This window comes from Herpailurus yagouaroundi, unplaced genomic scaffold (genome assembly GCF_014898765.1).
Source record: "Herpailurus yagouaroundi ecotype Mexico unplaced genomic scaffold, PumYag 77, whole genome shotgun sequence".
In the NCBI taxonomy this organism is placed as follows: Eukaryota; Metazoa; Chordata; class Mammalia; order Carnivora; family Felidae; genus Herpailurus; species Herpailurus yagouaroundi.
The window spans coordinates 73,595,999-73,611,232 of record NW_024412388.1 but is presented as its reverse complement, the minus strand read 5'-3'; the positions used below and the strand labels follow the sequence as shown (position 1 = coordinate 73,611,232).

At 37.5% G+C, this 15,234-nt stretch overlaps 1 protein-coding gene across 1 annotated transcript in view; it reads right to left on the bottom strand.

The window, feature by feature from the left end:
* Positions 1–14,222: 14,222 nt before the first annotated feature.
* CLCA1 (chloride channel accessory 1) overlaps positions 14,223–15,234 on the bottom strand; it is a 31,466-nt gene continuing 30,454 nt past the window's right edge. The window contains exon 14 of the mRNA XM_040470863.1: positions 14,223–14,681. Coding sequence (XP_040326797.1) covers positions 14,293–14,681 — 389 coding nt within the window. The 3' untranslated portion in view covers positions 14,223–14,292. The remainder of the gene's footprint in view (positions 14,682–15,234) is intronic.

Genomic DNA, 15,234 nt, shown 5'->3' with positions numbered 1-15,234 from the left:
TGCAAATCTCTGTCTTTTCCTTCTCAGTCTAGTTCAAAATGCCCCTTTTCTTTACCCCTCTTCCCCCTTAAGTGTTGGCTTTTTTCAAGAGTTCATTCTTGGCTCCCTTCTCTTCTCCCTCTCTATGTTGCAGCTAGTGATCACACTCACACACATGGCTTTGGCTATCCTTTGTACTCTTATGATGACCACCTACCCATCTAGCTCAGACTTCTCAACATAAATCCTAAGTGCAAGAAGCAAAGGAATACTATTTTCACAATATTGAAAGAAAAAATTAAACCTAATATTTTATTTTATTATTTTATTTATTTTTTAATATGAAATTTATTGTCAAATTGGGTTCCATAAACAATCAACAAAACTAAAAGGCAACCAACAGAATGGAAAAATATATTTGCAAATGACATATTGGACAAAGGGCTAGTATCCAAAATCTATAAAGAACTCACCAAACTCCACACCTGAAAAACAAATAATCCAGTGAAGAAATGGGCAGAAAGCATGAATAGACACTTCTCTAAAGAAGACATCTGGATGGCCAACAGGCACATGAAAAGATGTTCAGCGTCGCTCCTCATCAGGGAGATACAAATCAAAACCACACTGAGATACCACGTCACACCAGTCAGAGTGGCCAAAATGAACAAATCAGGAGACTATAGATGCTGGCTAGGATGTGGAGAAATGGGAACCCTCTTGCACTGTTGGTGGGAATGCAAACTGGTGCAGCCGCTCTGGAAAACAGTGTGGAGGTTCCTCAAAAAATTAAAAATAGATCTACCCTATGTTCCAGCATTAGCACTGCTAGGAATTTACCCAAGGGACACAGGAGTACTGATGCATAGGGGCACTTGCACCCCAATGTTTATAGCTTTCAACAATAGCCAAATTATGGAAAGAGCCTAAATGTCCATAAACCTAATATTTTAAATTAACACTTAAATATTAGAGTGAAATAAAAATTATGTCAGAAATATTAGATTACCTAATACACACTTTAAAAACACTTTTGGAGGAAATTCTCCAGCAAGCAAAATAAATAAAGATGAATCAAAAAGATATGGGTGGTGGGGATTAAGGAGGACGCTTGTTGTAATGAACAGTGGGTGCTGTATGTGAGTGATGAGTCACTAAATTCTATACCTGAAACTAATATAGCATTGTACGTTAACTACCTAGAATTTAAACAAAAACTTGGAACATTAAAAAAAAATAAGTTTTGGTAACTAAATACTGGTAAATAATTTAGTAAAATTTCCTGTCTAAATAAGCAATGAACAACAACGACAAAAATCTATCAATTTATAATTTAAACTCTAGAAAATATCAACAAAAGGGAGGTTGGTATTGGAGTGCAGAGAGAGATAAGAGGCTGCTAAGGCGTTTTTGTTGGAAGTGAGGAGATGAGGGAACAATAGATATTGGTAAGCTTTTGAATTCTATTACTATAGGAATACATACATGAATAATAAGTATAATAATGGGTCTTAATCAGTAGAGATGACCACCAGAAGTCTAAAAGCACAATGTATCATTTTCAAACCAGCAGAGTAAAATTCAGTCAACCTAATGGACATCAGGAAAGAAGGGGAACAGAAGAAACAAAAAGGAAATACATGAGATAGAAAATATGAAAGAAGATGCCAGAAATAATTTTTAACAAATAAACCTCATGTGAATTCACTAAATTCACTTTTAGTAAGACAGGGACTCTCAGATTTGTGAAAAGATGTAGTAACATGCTGTCCACAGAGCCACATTTTAAATCATAATGTTATATTTTATAACAATTCCAAAAAAGACAAAATCAGTTGACCCTGATTTTATTTTGCCTCATTATAGTTTTGCATAGTAGCTCACTAGCTCAAAGATTGCAACCTCTTTCCCAACAGAACTCCTGTCTCTATCTTCTCTCAATATATTCTACAGCATAATCTTTCTAAACAAAACATGATTTTGTCCTGCTGTAGCTATTTTACTATCATTCCCCAGTTGCCTGCAAGAAAAAGCTCAAGATCTTTGGCATTTTATTTAAGGCCTTCCTTGACTTGTAGCTTAGTTACTTCCTCATTGCCTCCCTACTTTACAGCTCCCTGCCCTTTCTTCTTTCTGCTTTGGGCATACAGAAACGTTTGCATTTCTAAATGGAACACTCTGTCTCTCATTTTTATGTCTTTGCCTATTTGGCTCTTTCTGACTGGAATTTCCTTTTTCTCCTTCTATTTGTCCTTCAAGGCTTATATGAGGTGCCACCTTTTCTGTGATCTTTCTCCTTTATGCTCCTATAATTGCATGACATTATATCATATCACATGAAATTACTTTGTGTCCCTCCCTAACTAAACTGTAAGCCACTGGAAGAGCAGGGACCATGCGGTCCCAGCTTCCAGCATGGTACCTGTCATACAGTATAAATTGTGCTTGGATGGATAAATGAATTCAAGTCAGCAAATATGTCAGATGCTAGATGGTGCTAGACTCAGACCAGTAGGTGAGAATCAAAAATTAGGAAATAGGTTCTGTGTATAAAGGTTACAATGAACGGTGTATTCAATTCAAAAAAGAGGATTGAGATAAATTATTTTCTGAAATATTAATTGTATTGTTTGAGTGTGTTAGGCATACTCTTTGGCTGCATGTGACAACTCAAATAAAACCAACTCAAATAAGTTAGTCATATATTTTTATATATGGAAGGATACTAGGCACATTGTGCTGCAAAGGTGAGGTTGTCACCTAGAGTTCAGGTTCTGTGGGAACTGGGGAAACTAGGGATGTGAATGTAGCCAGGTTTTTGCCCATCTCTTGGTCTATTGGCCTCATAACCCCATAGCAACTTACCCCTTTCAGCAGGGAAAATGTACAGAGACTAGTCCTGAGCCTCACAATACATAGCTTTGCTGCCAGAGAGACATTGATCGTCTTCCCTAGTTCTGGTTCAAAAATCCCTAGAGAAGAGTTCTGATAAGTTTGTTATGACAAGTACTTACCCTGGGCAAATCAACAATAGCAAGGAGGGCAGGGTCAGATAGCAATGATATGAGAAGAGGGGCATTCTCAATCCTTGCCACTCGAAGTGAGGTCCTCCTGGTATCATTAGACATGAAGAATCTTGGGCTCTGAATCTACTGAACCGTAATGTGCATTTGAGCTAGCTCCCTAACTGATTACTGAAATTTGAGAAACACAGGACACATTGACTGGGAATAACTGCTCTCTATTTCTTTTGAGGTTGGGAATACTAGCACTGGTTTTAAGTTGTAGGAGATGTTTCAAGGACATGCCTGCAAGATCATCCTGAGTATTTTCACATAAAATACAATATTTTGAAAAGTTTTGGAATTTTCTTTTGAAGCAAATTTTACAGAGAAATATTATTCACTCTTTTTTCTGGTATAGTTTGTCATATTTGTAAAGAAATAGACATTTCAACTTCCTTTACTGTCCCATTGTTTTTATAGTAAACTTACCTACTCTTATTTCATAGCCCAAAGACTAATTATTGGCTCCTGGAAATCCCCATTTCTATACCAGTGACCTGGTTTCTCCTTGGGCCCCACTCTTATTATGTTTTTGCCAGATGGTCCTAATTAAACAGTTGGACATTGACCATGATAACTCCTAGAGTGGCTCTATGGTGGTATCAACACACTTTCTGAGCTTGCATAACGGTAACCTATGTCAACCAGTCAACAAATATGAGACTCTGGGTCCTCAGTACTCAGGGCTGTGTCTAGTGATGTAGAGGCTCCTTCTGGAAGGAATAAAATGGAAGAATTCATTTGTACATCAAGCTGATAACAGGTTGTTGAATTTACCAATCTTCTAGAGCATTCTAGATGAGGTCTAAAGACTAAAGAAATAGATATCATTGAGCTTGGTTGAATTATTATATGACCTGAAATCTCATTGGCCTGGATTATTCCACTGGTACAGTAATTTTAAGGAATGTGGCTGGTTCTGTCTATGTGAAATCATTTCTCTTTCATTTTTCTGAAAGATAATGTTCCAAAGCAGCAACTCTCCATTTGATTTATATTAAAACTAGAGTAGCCAAGAGCCCTCTCCATTTGGTTCAAAGATTTACTGAAAGTCAACTGATTTTTTTTTTTTTTTTTTTTGCTCAGGAAGTAAGTCCCTGAGAAAACTTGGTTGGAATCAGCCCAACTTCAGATTAAGGACAATACAGGACTAATATTTGTAAAGTGCAAAATGCAATGCAAATTAAGGAGCCAGTATATAATTAGTTTTGCTTGCAAAATTTTCAATCCAGATCAGATTCTGAAACTATCTGGGGGATGATTTCCTAAAGTCTGGAATGGTGTCAGGTGAAAACACCCTAGTTGGCAGATGCTTTAGGCTGTGGTATAGGCAGTGCCAGCCAATCTGCTATTTCTTGTTATTATTTGTAGAGTAAATGATAGCCTTGATTGTCTGTAATCGATCAGGAATAAATAATGTCACTGAAATTTCCAGATAACTGAAACCTAATCCATAGAGTTTGAAACTTAATTTTAACTGTTTTCATGCCTATCTTCCTAAAAGAGAATATATTATGTAGGATGTACTGATGATAGCTTAGGTGATGTAATGGGACCTGAGTGAATGCATGTGGCAAGAGTCTTTATGAATGCCCTCCCGTAGACACCAGGTTCATATAGTCTAAGTCTTTATCCAAAGAGTCAGATTTTATTGAGGCACACACATATTTTCACAGAGGTAAGTGCCATATTTTCAATTATTTTTAGTGATCAATATCAAATAAATGCATATGGTAATCAGTGATGGGGCAATAGAGTGGAGAAGTCTCATTTACTTGGCATCTTCTCTGAGTGTTTCTTGGACTTGCCTCTCTGTGGCATGCTCTATTTAATGTTAGAATTACTTCAGCTGCAAACCTGGGGTCATCATGTTCCAAATCAACCTTGGTCTCCTCTGGAGACCACTACAATGTTCTGGGAAGTTTGCTAATCTCTGTGGAGGTGTGTGGTGTCCTGTGTATCTTTAATATGCAACAGGGGCCCCTGAAGGCAGAGATGTTGTCCTGTGCTGCAGAGCTGTAAGTTCTCCATTTTCCTCATTTCTGGCTCTGTTCTGTCTTCCCAGTGCTCATTCTTTGTTGCCACTTTGAATTTCTGGCATCACTCTTCTGATTTTTGTTTCTCAACATGATTTGGCTTTTGTACTATGTAGACTGTTTCCTTTTTATGTGTAAAATCTTTGTTGTGATTATAAATAATATTTATTATATAAATTGGAAAACATTACAAGGTTTCAAGAAGGAAATTTTAATTACCTATTATTTTATATATACATACACTTTTTTTCTTGAACTATTAAGACTATACTGTGCATTCAATTTTGTAAACATACATACACTTTTTTTCTTGAACTATTAAGACTATACTGTGCATTCAATTTTGTAAACATTTTTAAACTGGGCATATTAGGGGCACCTGGGTGGCTCAGTCAATTAAGCAGCCGACTTCGGCTCAGGTCATGATCTCACAGCTAGTGGGTTCAAGCCCCGCGTCAGGCTCTGTGCTGACAGGTCAGAGCCTGGAGCCCTCTTCAGATTCTGTGTCTCCCTCTCTGCCCCTTCCCCACGCATGCTCTGTCTCTCTCCCCTTCAAAAATAAATAAACATTAAAAAAATAAAAAAAAAACCCAACTGTATATATTATAAGCATTCTACCAAAAGACTTTCTTGGAATGAGGATGAAATTGATGATGGAGGTGATAAGTAACTAATACTGACTTAGTGATTCTTCTGTGCCAGACCCTGTTCTAACTACTCTACTTGTATTCGTTCAATTAATCTCCACATCAATCCTATGATAAGATTATTATTCCTACATTTCAGATAGAGAAACTGTAGTACAGAGACATAAGTAACTTGCCCAATGTTCCATAAGTGAATGGTTATATATTTTAAAGCATTTTTTATGTCAGTAAATTCTTTCATAAATCCCACTTGAAATGATTGAGTAGAATTCCACCACATGAATACCTCATACTTTACTATTATTGTTAGACATTGCAATTGTTTCCAGTTTGGGTATCATTCAGATAATGCTTCTATGAACATCTTTGTTGGCAATTTTAGTTCTTTCCTCATGATATATATCTGGACATAAACTGATGTTTCAAAGGGGTGAAGATATTTATGGCCCTTGGCGTTGCCAGTTGCTTTCTAGAAAGATAGTGCCCATTTATAGTTCATGAGGTGGTACATGAGAGTAAACACCTCATTGTACTGTATAAGCATTAACGTTTAAAGATATCGTTGTTAGTTTGAAATGTACGAATAGTGCTCCATATATGCTTTTAATTTAGTAGTATGGATTTTGTTGTTACCAATCAATGGGATTGCTCATAGCACACAGGAAACTAGGGCTAGAAGATACCCTTATTCCCAGTTGAGGAAATTGAATGAACCAATCCATCCTAGTATTTAGGATCTTTGTTGTTCTTGGTTACCTTTGTCACAGCTTATAATTCAGAACTGCTAGTTCACTATCAGATATGCACATTTGATACATGAGTTCCTACAAATATCCAGTGAAACAGAGAAACAGTTCAAAGTACTGGACAACTAGGTTATGTTATATTAGCAAATTTGATCCAAATACTGTCCAGTGTTAAAACAGAAAAACAAAACAAGCAAGCCAGGCAATGATTTCTGTACTTTAAGTTATTAGCAAATTTGGTTGGCAGTCAATTCTAAGTTTTTTAAAATGTTTATTCATTTCTGAAAGACAGAGAGACAGAGCACAAGCAGGGGTGGGGTGGAGAGAGAGGGGGACACAGAATCCGAAGCAGGCTCCAGGTTCTGAGCTGTGATTGACAGTCAATTTTAAAGTTAATAGTTATGTTGAGAACAGTTTCTTGTAACAGTTTTGTGAGTCTGCTGGGGTTTCCCCTTATTTCCTGGTTCCTGGATATGTTGTAAGTGTAGATAAGGAAGGTACGCAAAACATTGAATTAAACATAAAATGTTTCCTGTTTATGGAGCATTGGCTATAGGATCAAAAAGTTAGGTCTATAAAGGGAACATTTAAAAATTATTTTCTTAAAAGTAAAATGCATGAAAAACTGGTTAATGTGTGGTTTTAGTTATGTCAGATAAACTAAAATGCTGTTAAAGTTCCTTGTACTATTATTCTAGGAATATTTACTCATCTTGTCTGGGTCAGTTGCTTTAGTTCCACCTGTCTTCAATAATATAGGGACAGATCTATGAAGAGAGAAAGATGATTCAAAGGAGTAGAACTGCCTGAGTTCTAAATGGTGACTTTGTCACTAACTAGCTGTGTGAACTTACTCAATTTGCTGGACCACTCTTTGCCTCTGCTTCCTCATTTATAAAATATGGATAATAATATTACCAACCTCGTAAAGTTTCTGTGAAGAAAAATGAGATAATAGAGCAGAAGCTCTTAGAGCAGTATCTGGCACATAGTAAGTGCTAAATAAATGTTTGCTATCCTCATTATTACTATAAATAATAAGTATTCTTGCTTTTTTGTGTATTCTAATTATTACTAGAAGGAAAGTCACTTGCTTCCTCTCTCTTCATCAAGCTAATGTTTTATGCTTAGCAATAGTGTAATTGCAACTATGTTGCTGAAGCCAGCCTGCCAATGAATCAGCCTGGAAGTTCTTGGCTATGGGGAAAAGAATTCTGTGAAAATATGAGCCTTGTACAGTGTTGATCCAGTTCACACAACTAAGCTTCTGTTTCATGAGGAACTATGGTAAACTGATTAAAGAGGTTGGTCTCTAGATTTCAACTAACTCTGCTTAAATACTACTTAAGTCACTTATCAGTTGTTGCAGGAAACTTACTTAATTCTGAGCCTTAGTTTCCCATCTATATAGCCTTTTGATATGACATTTCTTCCCTTTAGAGGACCTTGCTCTGGCTCTTTGATGGCTGTGTCTCTCTCAGGTCTGGCATCACAGGCAAGATCTGTGTAGTCACATATCAGGGCCTTCTACTCAGAAAGGTCCTGTGCTTGGTTTAATGCTTTGCTGTAGTTGTCTTGAAATCCTTACTAATTTTGTCTTTGAGCTTATGTTTTATAAGTGAAATCTGCTGGGACAATGGTTCATGCATTTAAGTAGAGGAAATACATGCACTATGTGTATCCAACATTCCTTGCCACCCAATTTGCGTGAAGCACTCACGATGTCTCCTAAGCATAGGACTTGGCTGGACCCACAATGCGTTGGAGTTCAGTGAGACTCAAAGTGAATACCAGGTGAGCATGTTACATCTGCAATTGAGTAGGTGGTGCCCTGACAGTCCTGAGAGTCTGTACTTTCAGTTCAACCCAGAACTTTTCTTTGAACACAGAAAGAAGGCAATGATATTCTAAGAAACATAAACAACCAAGAAATTGTATTGTATTTTTTTCTTATTCTTGTTACTTCCCTTTATTAGCCAACTACTTATGTTGAAAATGGTGAGATAGAAGGAAAGGGAAAAATAGGGTAACCGTAGTTCCTTTTTCTTTTTGTCCTGCTTACTCACAGGTAAGCGAAAGGTGGAGAACATATATATAACAAGATGTGAAATAAAAACTGACTTGAGTCAGTTTTGTTCAGTGTTTTCACTGTTCTGGAAAGAATGAAATATACATGCATGTACAGGCTACAAAATACAAATTGTGTGTTCCACATACAAGTTAAGTGTTCTTACATTTGCATTTAGACCTCGCATTGTACAATATGAAAATGAATAGTAAGATTCATATATGTACTTTCAAATAGTGGTTTATCTTTATTTGGAATAACCTTAAATAACAAAAATATCACAGAAAGCTGAGAAAGACTATGGAAGAAAGGAAAAAGCTTTATATTTTAGGAACTTTTTTAAAGTTTATTTATTTATTTTGAGAGAGCGTGTGCATTCACATGTATGCACAGAGCAGAGAGAAAGAAAGAGAGAGAGAATCCCAAGCAGGCTCCACACTGACAGCATGGGCTGATGTGGAGCTTGACCTCACAAACTGGGAGATCATGGCCTAAGCCAAAATAAAAAATTGGGTGCTTAAGTGACTGAGCCACCCAGGTGCCCCTTAGTAGCTTTAATAACATTATTTTTTACTGCTGCTTGAACAAGGGGTATTACATTTTCATGTTGCACTGAGTCCCCATAATTACGAAACTGGCCTGTCCTCTTTTTCTGGGGTAAAGAGTCCAGAGGGCCAAGGAATTATACCCATCCAGTGAATGACCCCCCTTCCCCACTTCTAAAACATGCTACTCATGCCTGAAACCTGAAATTCTCTGATTAATTAATGGCCCTCCTTTCATGGTCTTTATGGCCCAGAACTGACTTGGGTGCAAGGGTCAGTTCTCCCTAGGGCAGAGATTGCATCAAAGGTGTGTGCACTTCCAGGCTAAAGAGATGGATAAAGAGCAGCTATTGATATTGTGCATGGGCTTAAAGAGGCCATACCCGTGAATGTGAGGTCCTTCAGGGTGAGGACTGGAGTTGGGAAGAGTAGGAAAAAAAAGGGTTGCTTCATGGCCCATCTGTTCCTGGGCTGCCATGTTCCAGGATGACATTGTGAGGGTCCAGGAATGTTAACTCTGAATCTGGGTTTTGAAGTCGTAATGACGGTATATTTGTGAAGATAGGGGATAAACACATTTTTTTTATAGCTTGTTAGCCTGATTTGTAATATTTGCATATTTAGACATATTTTAGGTGGGTCATCAGTTTGTACTTAATATTAGGTCAGGACCTGCATGTGAATATGCAAAGCACTTAGTGCCTGACACTTAGTAAAATCCTAATAAATTATGGTTGTTATCAATATTAGGTAATATACCAAATGATGATGGTGATAATGTAATGCCTTCCTCTTCTTGGCCAAGGCCTTGAAACCCTGTCATCTCTCCCTCCATCAACGCTTCTTCCTCACCCCCTAAGTCAGTGGGGGTGATGGTGGTAATGCTAGTACTCTGCTTTCCAACCCCCAAATACTAAATTAAGCCTTCCTCTAAATAGCCTGATTGTCTGGCTCCTCAAAGTATTGCTCTGGGTCCCATAGCTATGCCCTATGAGTAGGACCAACTACAGTCCTATGCCCGCTGGAATCACGCATGAGCTTGCTATGGCCACTAACAGTATAGATTGTGCTATAGATTCTGCAGCTCTTCACGTGTGTTTTGGTTTTTTCTTTTTCTAATGGATTTGAAATTATTTTTGAAATTTAGGAAAAACTTATCTCTAGTAATAATTGAATAGGCTAAGAAGATCGATTTAACATTTTTCCCTTTTCATATTGAGCGCCAAGAACTGGGTTAAATAGATTTTCTTAATTACAATAACTATGTTTTGCTTAGGCTTTCTAATTCAATGAATTTCCTGTCCTCATTATTTGGTTCTTACCTGGATTTTCATCTTTGACTATTTTGGTGAAATGTTACCGTAAGCTTCCTTGAACACTGTTTTATTGATTTGTCTTCTCTTTCTTAGTTTTAATCAATCCCTCAATGTTGAAAATGCTTGGACAGCATGTTCTTTGGAAAGGTTTTGGCATTTGCTCAAAAGTCTGAAGCCTTGTAGAATTATTTGAGAGCATGTAGAATTAATTCACTGAGGCCCCACGTCAGGTAGTTTTTTTAAAGTATAATTTTAAACACATAGTGCTTATATTCTCATCCTTATTCTTTTGCTGATCTTGATATCACCAAGTAATTCATTGAGTAAATGAAAAGAATTTGATCCCCAGGGTCACTCCAGATTGCGTATGGCAGTAGAGTTTGCCCAACATGAAAGATGTAATAATACTTGTAGAAATGGAAGTTTGATTAGGATTATTATGCTTATCTCTCTCTTGGTTTTCCCTCCTTATTTTATGCTTCTAGCCAGACATTATGAAAGTAGAAGTATCACTTCCTTTGGCAGATACCACACCACATGTGGACTGGCTACCACATCATGGGTTCTTAAAATAGATGCTTCCCCCGCCCCCATAGCAACTACATATTGTGCATTGTTAATTTCCCACTTGCTTGTTTATTGCCAGCTGCCTATAAACTCCTTGAGAGCAGAAACCCCACCTGGTTTGTTCACTGGTTGTATCCTTGGCATTTAATACAGTGCTTGGGACATAATGTAGATACTTAAAAAAATATTTGTTGAATGGGTAAATGCATGCCTCAAGCACACAGACAGTATGTTTAATGCAAAGCTAGAGATTTTCCAGGCAGGTGTGATAACAAGATAAGTAGAAGTAGATGAGGGAATTGAAGGGGTTGTCAAGGAAGGACTTGAAGTGACACACCATATAGGGGCTGTACAGCAAAGGAGATAATGGGCTGGGTAAAAAGAGGCAATCAAGTAATGAGAGAGCATCATGAAATTGCCAGACAGTTTAGGAAGATAGGAAGTGAGGAAGAGGGTTAAGAGCTTGCCCCAGAATAGGCTATTGTATTTTAAGATTTCATAGGTGGGGTTGTTCTATGCAATTATTAGGTCCAGATTGGACCTTAGAAGTATTAGGTCACACCACATAGAATTGCCAATATTCTATCATTTTTTAATTTATAAAAAGGCACTTTCATGATTCAGACTAACAATTTGTTAAAGTTTAGTGGAGATCAGGTGAAGATCAAGGAATTTTGAGGTTAAGATATTGATTGACTTATTCACATAGATTATGATATCAGGCAGAGAGATTTTAGGAGGCAAGGAGAAGAAAGATTGTTACCCAGGCACCTGTCTTGGGATTGGTAGGTGACAGTGAGGGAACAGAAATGGATGAAGGCTTTAAAAAACAAAAACAAAAACATGAGACCAGAGGAGTAATGGCCTAGTTTGGAAGTTGCAAAGGGAGCTTAGAGAATACTTCTCCCCACCCATCCCTGGTTCTTGGGTACTGGGAGAAGTCTCTTCTAGAAGAAAGGGAGTCTTCCAAGAAGAGTTCAAGCTCAGTTAAGTAACAAAGGTGGAGAAAGCATTCACAAAGGAAGCAGAATGAAGCTGTGGTTCTACATGAAAAAAAATCGACGTAGGACACAGGCCTTTATTTGAAAGTTCTATGTTACCAGTATCTTGGATATATTCACCAGATTTACCCACTCACTTAAGTGGCCTAGGAGAAACTAAAAAAACTAAGGTCATTTTGGGGTAATGATGGCATAAGGCAAAATTTTGGTACATTTTACCACGTATGACTCCAGATCTATTTTGCAACAAGCTTCCCTACATTCCCAGAGTACATACGAATGTTTTCTTTTGCTCTTCTCTACTTTCTGCCTTATTTACGTGCTGGCATTTACCTCCTTTCTCTTAAGTAACATTATATATCCCTATGAAGTTCCCTTCTGTATTCCATAGTATATTCCATTGAGTTTGTCCAAATGGGAAATTAAAATCTCAGTGAGTAACTTAGACATTTTCCAAGCTAAACCCGTGGTAGCCATGTTCCATGAAGCTGCGTTGAAGACTTCAGACCCACTTTCCCACATGGGGCAGGTGAGTGGCCCTCTGTTCAGGCATGTGTCCCAGTTTGGTTTTGTAACTGTTCAAAGAAACCTTCGAATTGACCTTCTGTCTGTTTGCTTGGAAGAGTACCTGAAAGTGCCCTTAATCAACAGTACTGAACTTTAGGACATTGGTGTGCTTCTAGCCTCAGAACGCTCTGCCATTCAATTACTATAACAAACTTGCATATAAGAACAATTTGGCATAGAAAATGGCCTAAAGGACATACAATCCATGTCTCCGAAATTTATCTTTGGAGTAAACTCAAGAGCTACTTGCTAGATTTGGGTTGTTTGGGTCAATGTAGAGTTGTCTTTCCTAAACAATGGTGGGGTATCACTCTGTTGTAACACCACAGTGAAGTGTGATCACAGTGCAGGATGTTGTGACCAACACTATATTAAACTTGTTGCAATTATTATATGGATGCTGCTGAGGGCGCAGCCCTTAATATCACGGTACCCTAATTTATTAAGCATCCATTGATGAAACTCCACATGGCTCCTCCTGAGCCTCTGGTGTGTTTTCCATTGTAGATTCTGTTAATTTTGTTACTCTGCAGGGCTCCTTTGTTCTGCCTGCTTGGAGGTTCAAAATGAAATGTGCGATCTGATTGTATCGATTGTATAGGCTGTTATATTAGGCGTTGGATGTACTGAACCTTCCACTTGTTTTTATTATATACTTATTTCACTTCATTTAAAAATTTTCTTAATCTGTCTAATATGTGTATTGAATGTGTCTCTGAAGTGCCTGAAATCCTATTTTGAAAGAAGGAAGATCTGTATAGAAATAAATTTGGGGCCTTCAGTCAGAGAGCCACCCACATCTTGAGCTCGTCATGCTAATGAACTGAGAACTTGAAATACCTTTTACAAGGATACTTCCCCTTGAAGGCCCTGGAATTTGTGATTAGTTGTATGGAGGCTGCCATACTGCTAAGTTTATTTGGCTCCTTTTCCTTTTCCTCTCCTTTTCCTTTCATCTGTCATAACTTTCCCGACTTTATTCAGTTCTTCACATGGTCCTCAAAGTCCGTCTTCTGAAGCGTAGCTCTGATGATATCTGCCTCCTCATTAAAAACAAATCCTCAGATATTTTTTATTGCTTACAGGAAAGAGGCCAAATCTTACTCATTTGTTTGTACTCAGGACTTAGAATGGGCCTAGAATATAATAGGCAGCTGATGAACATTTGTTGAATGAATTATATTACATAAGATAATGCATATAAGCCATTAGTAGAGCATTTGGTACAAAGCATACACAGTATAATTCATTTCTCAATCACTTTCCCTTCATATCAGGCTTGAACCCACTTTTCCCACTTCATGTCCCACCGCTGTGGGTTTAAGCATCACTGACTTGTAATTTCATGCACATAACATACATATCTATGCCTGTGGAGATTTCATAATTCTACTATTTCTTTCTACAATGCAATCTCTTCTTGAAATGCATCCTTGCCAAAATTTAGGGAAAAGAATACACATTCCTGGTAATGTTGGTACTAACCTAGTTGGCCATTTCTGGCATCTTTCACATGAAATTACATGTTCTTCTTAATTGGAAAATCTCCTTAAAATGAACTAAAACATACTTTCATTAATAAATGCCTGAGCAATGATAAAACTTTTGGATTTGAATGGATAGTTTTTATTCATGCATAGCCAGTTGTTTAACATTTTATTTCATTATGTCGCCCTCTACAGGAAAGTTTAAAATACATTTTGGAAAATTTTATAATCAAAGAAAGGATGGATGATTTATTCATTTCATTAAAACTCAGCCCAAGGCTACTGACAGCTGCAATTCTCCTAGCCACTTCCACATAATTTTTAAAATGTGAAGGCCAGGAATGGTGCTGTTGACATTAATTTCAGGACAAGGAAGAGAAGGACTAGGTATCTCTGGAGGAATCTCAGGGGGGATAAACAAAGACACTCGTGCAATGTTAGAGATTTCTGACTTCAGGTTGGCCTTATCAACAGCCTGAACAGCAATGAAGAGATCTGTGCCATTTTCAAAAGTGATGTTTTCTGGTGTAAACACAAAGACTTCCTCAGAGTTGGCCTCCTTCGGGATGAGATCAGATGTGTTCACTTGAATAGAATCATTGAACTTGTCTCTCAGATCAAGAATATTTGCACTTATTCTAATGATATACTTGTGAGCTGAAAAGAAAAAAAAAGTTTGTGGCATGTGATTCTCAAGTTGTAAAGAAGTTTAAAAGTCTATTAGAAACTGTATCACCATCCCCTATGTTCCAATGAATAAATGTAATTGATGGTCCATATTTATAAGTATTAGTATACTTTTTACATTCTCCTTTGTGTATCTTGACAGAGTGATAAATATAAAACTGGATCAGGCATGACCTAAAGCCTTGGTCCGTATTTCTGTGCATGCTGCATGCACCTGACTGAGAAAGGAAGTTTTAAAATTACTGCTTATTGCTTTATTACTTATAGAGGAGATTTTGGTAGTGGTGGTTCTCAAATTTTAATGTGCATACAGAACACCCAGGGATCTTAAAATGCAGATTATGGTTCAGTAGGTCTGGTTGGGGACTGGGGTTCTACATTTCTAACAAGATTCATGTGATGCCCATGCTGCAATCCAAAGACTACACGCAAAATCTAGTAGGTTTCTTCCAAAGGCCAGTTCTGCTCCTTAGTAATCTATGCTCCACTCCCAATCCTTTCCAGGAGTTGTTTCTAAAAATGG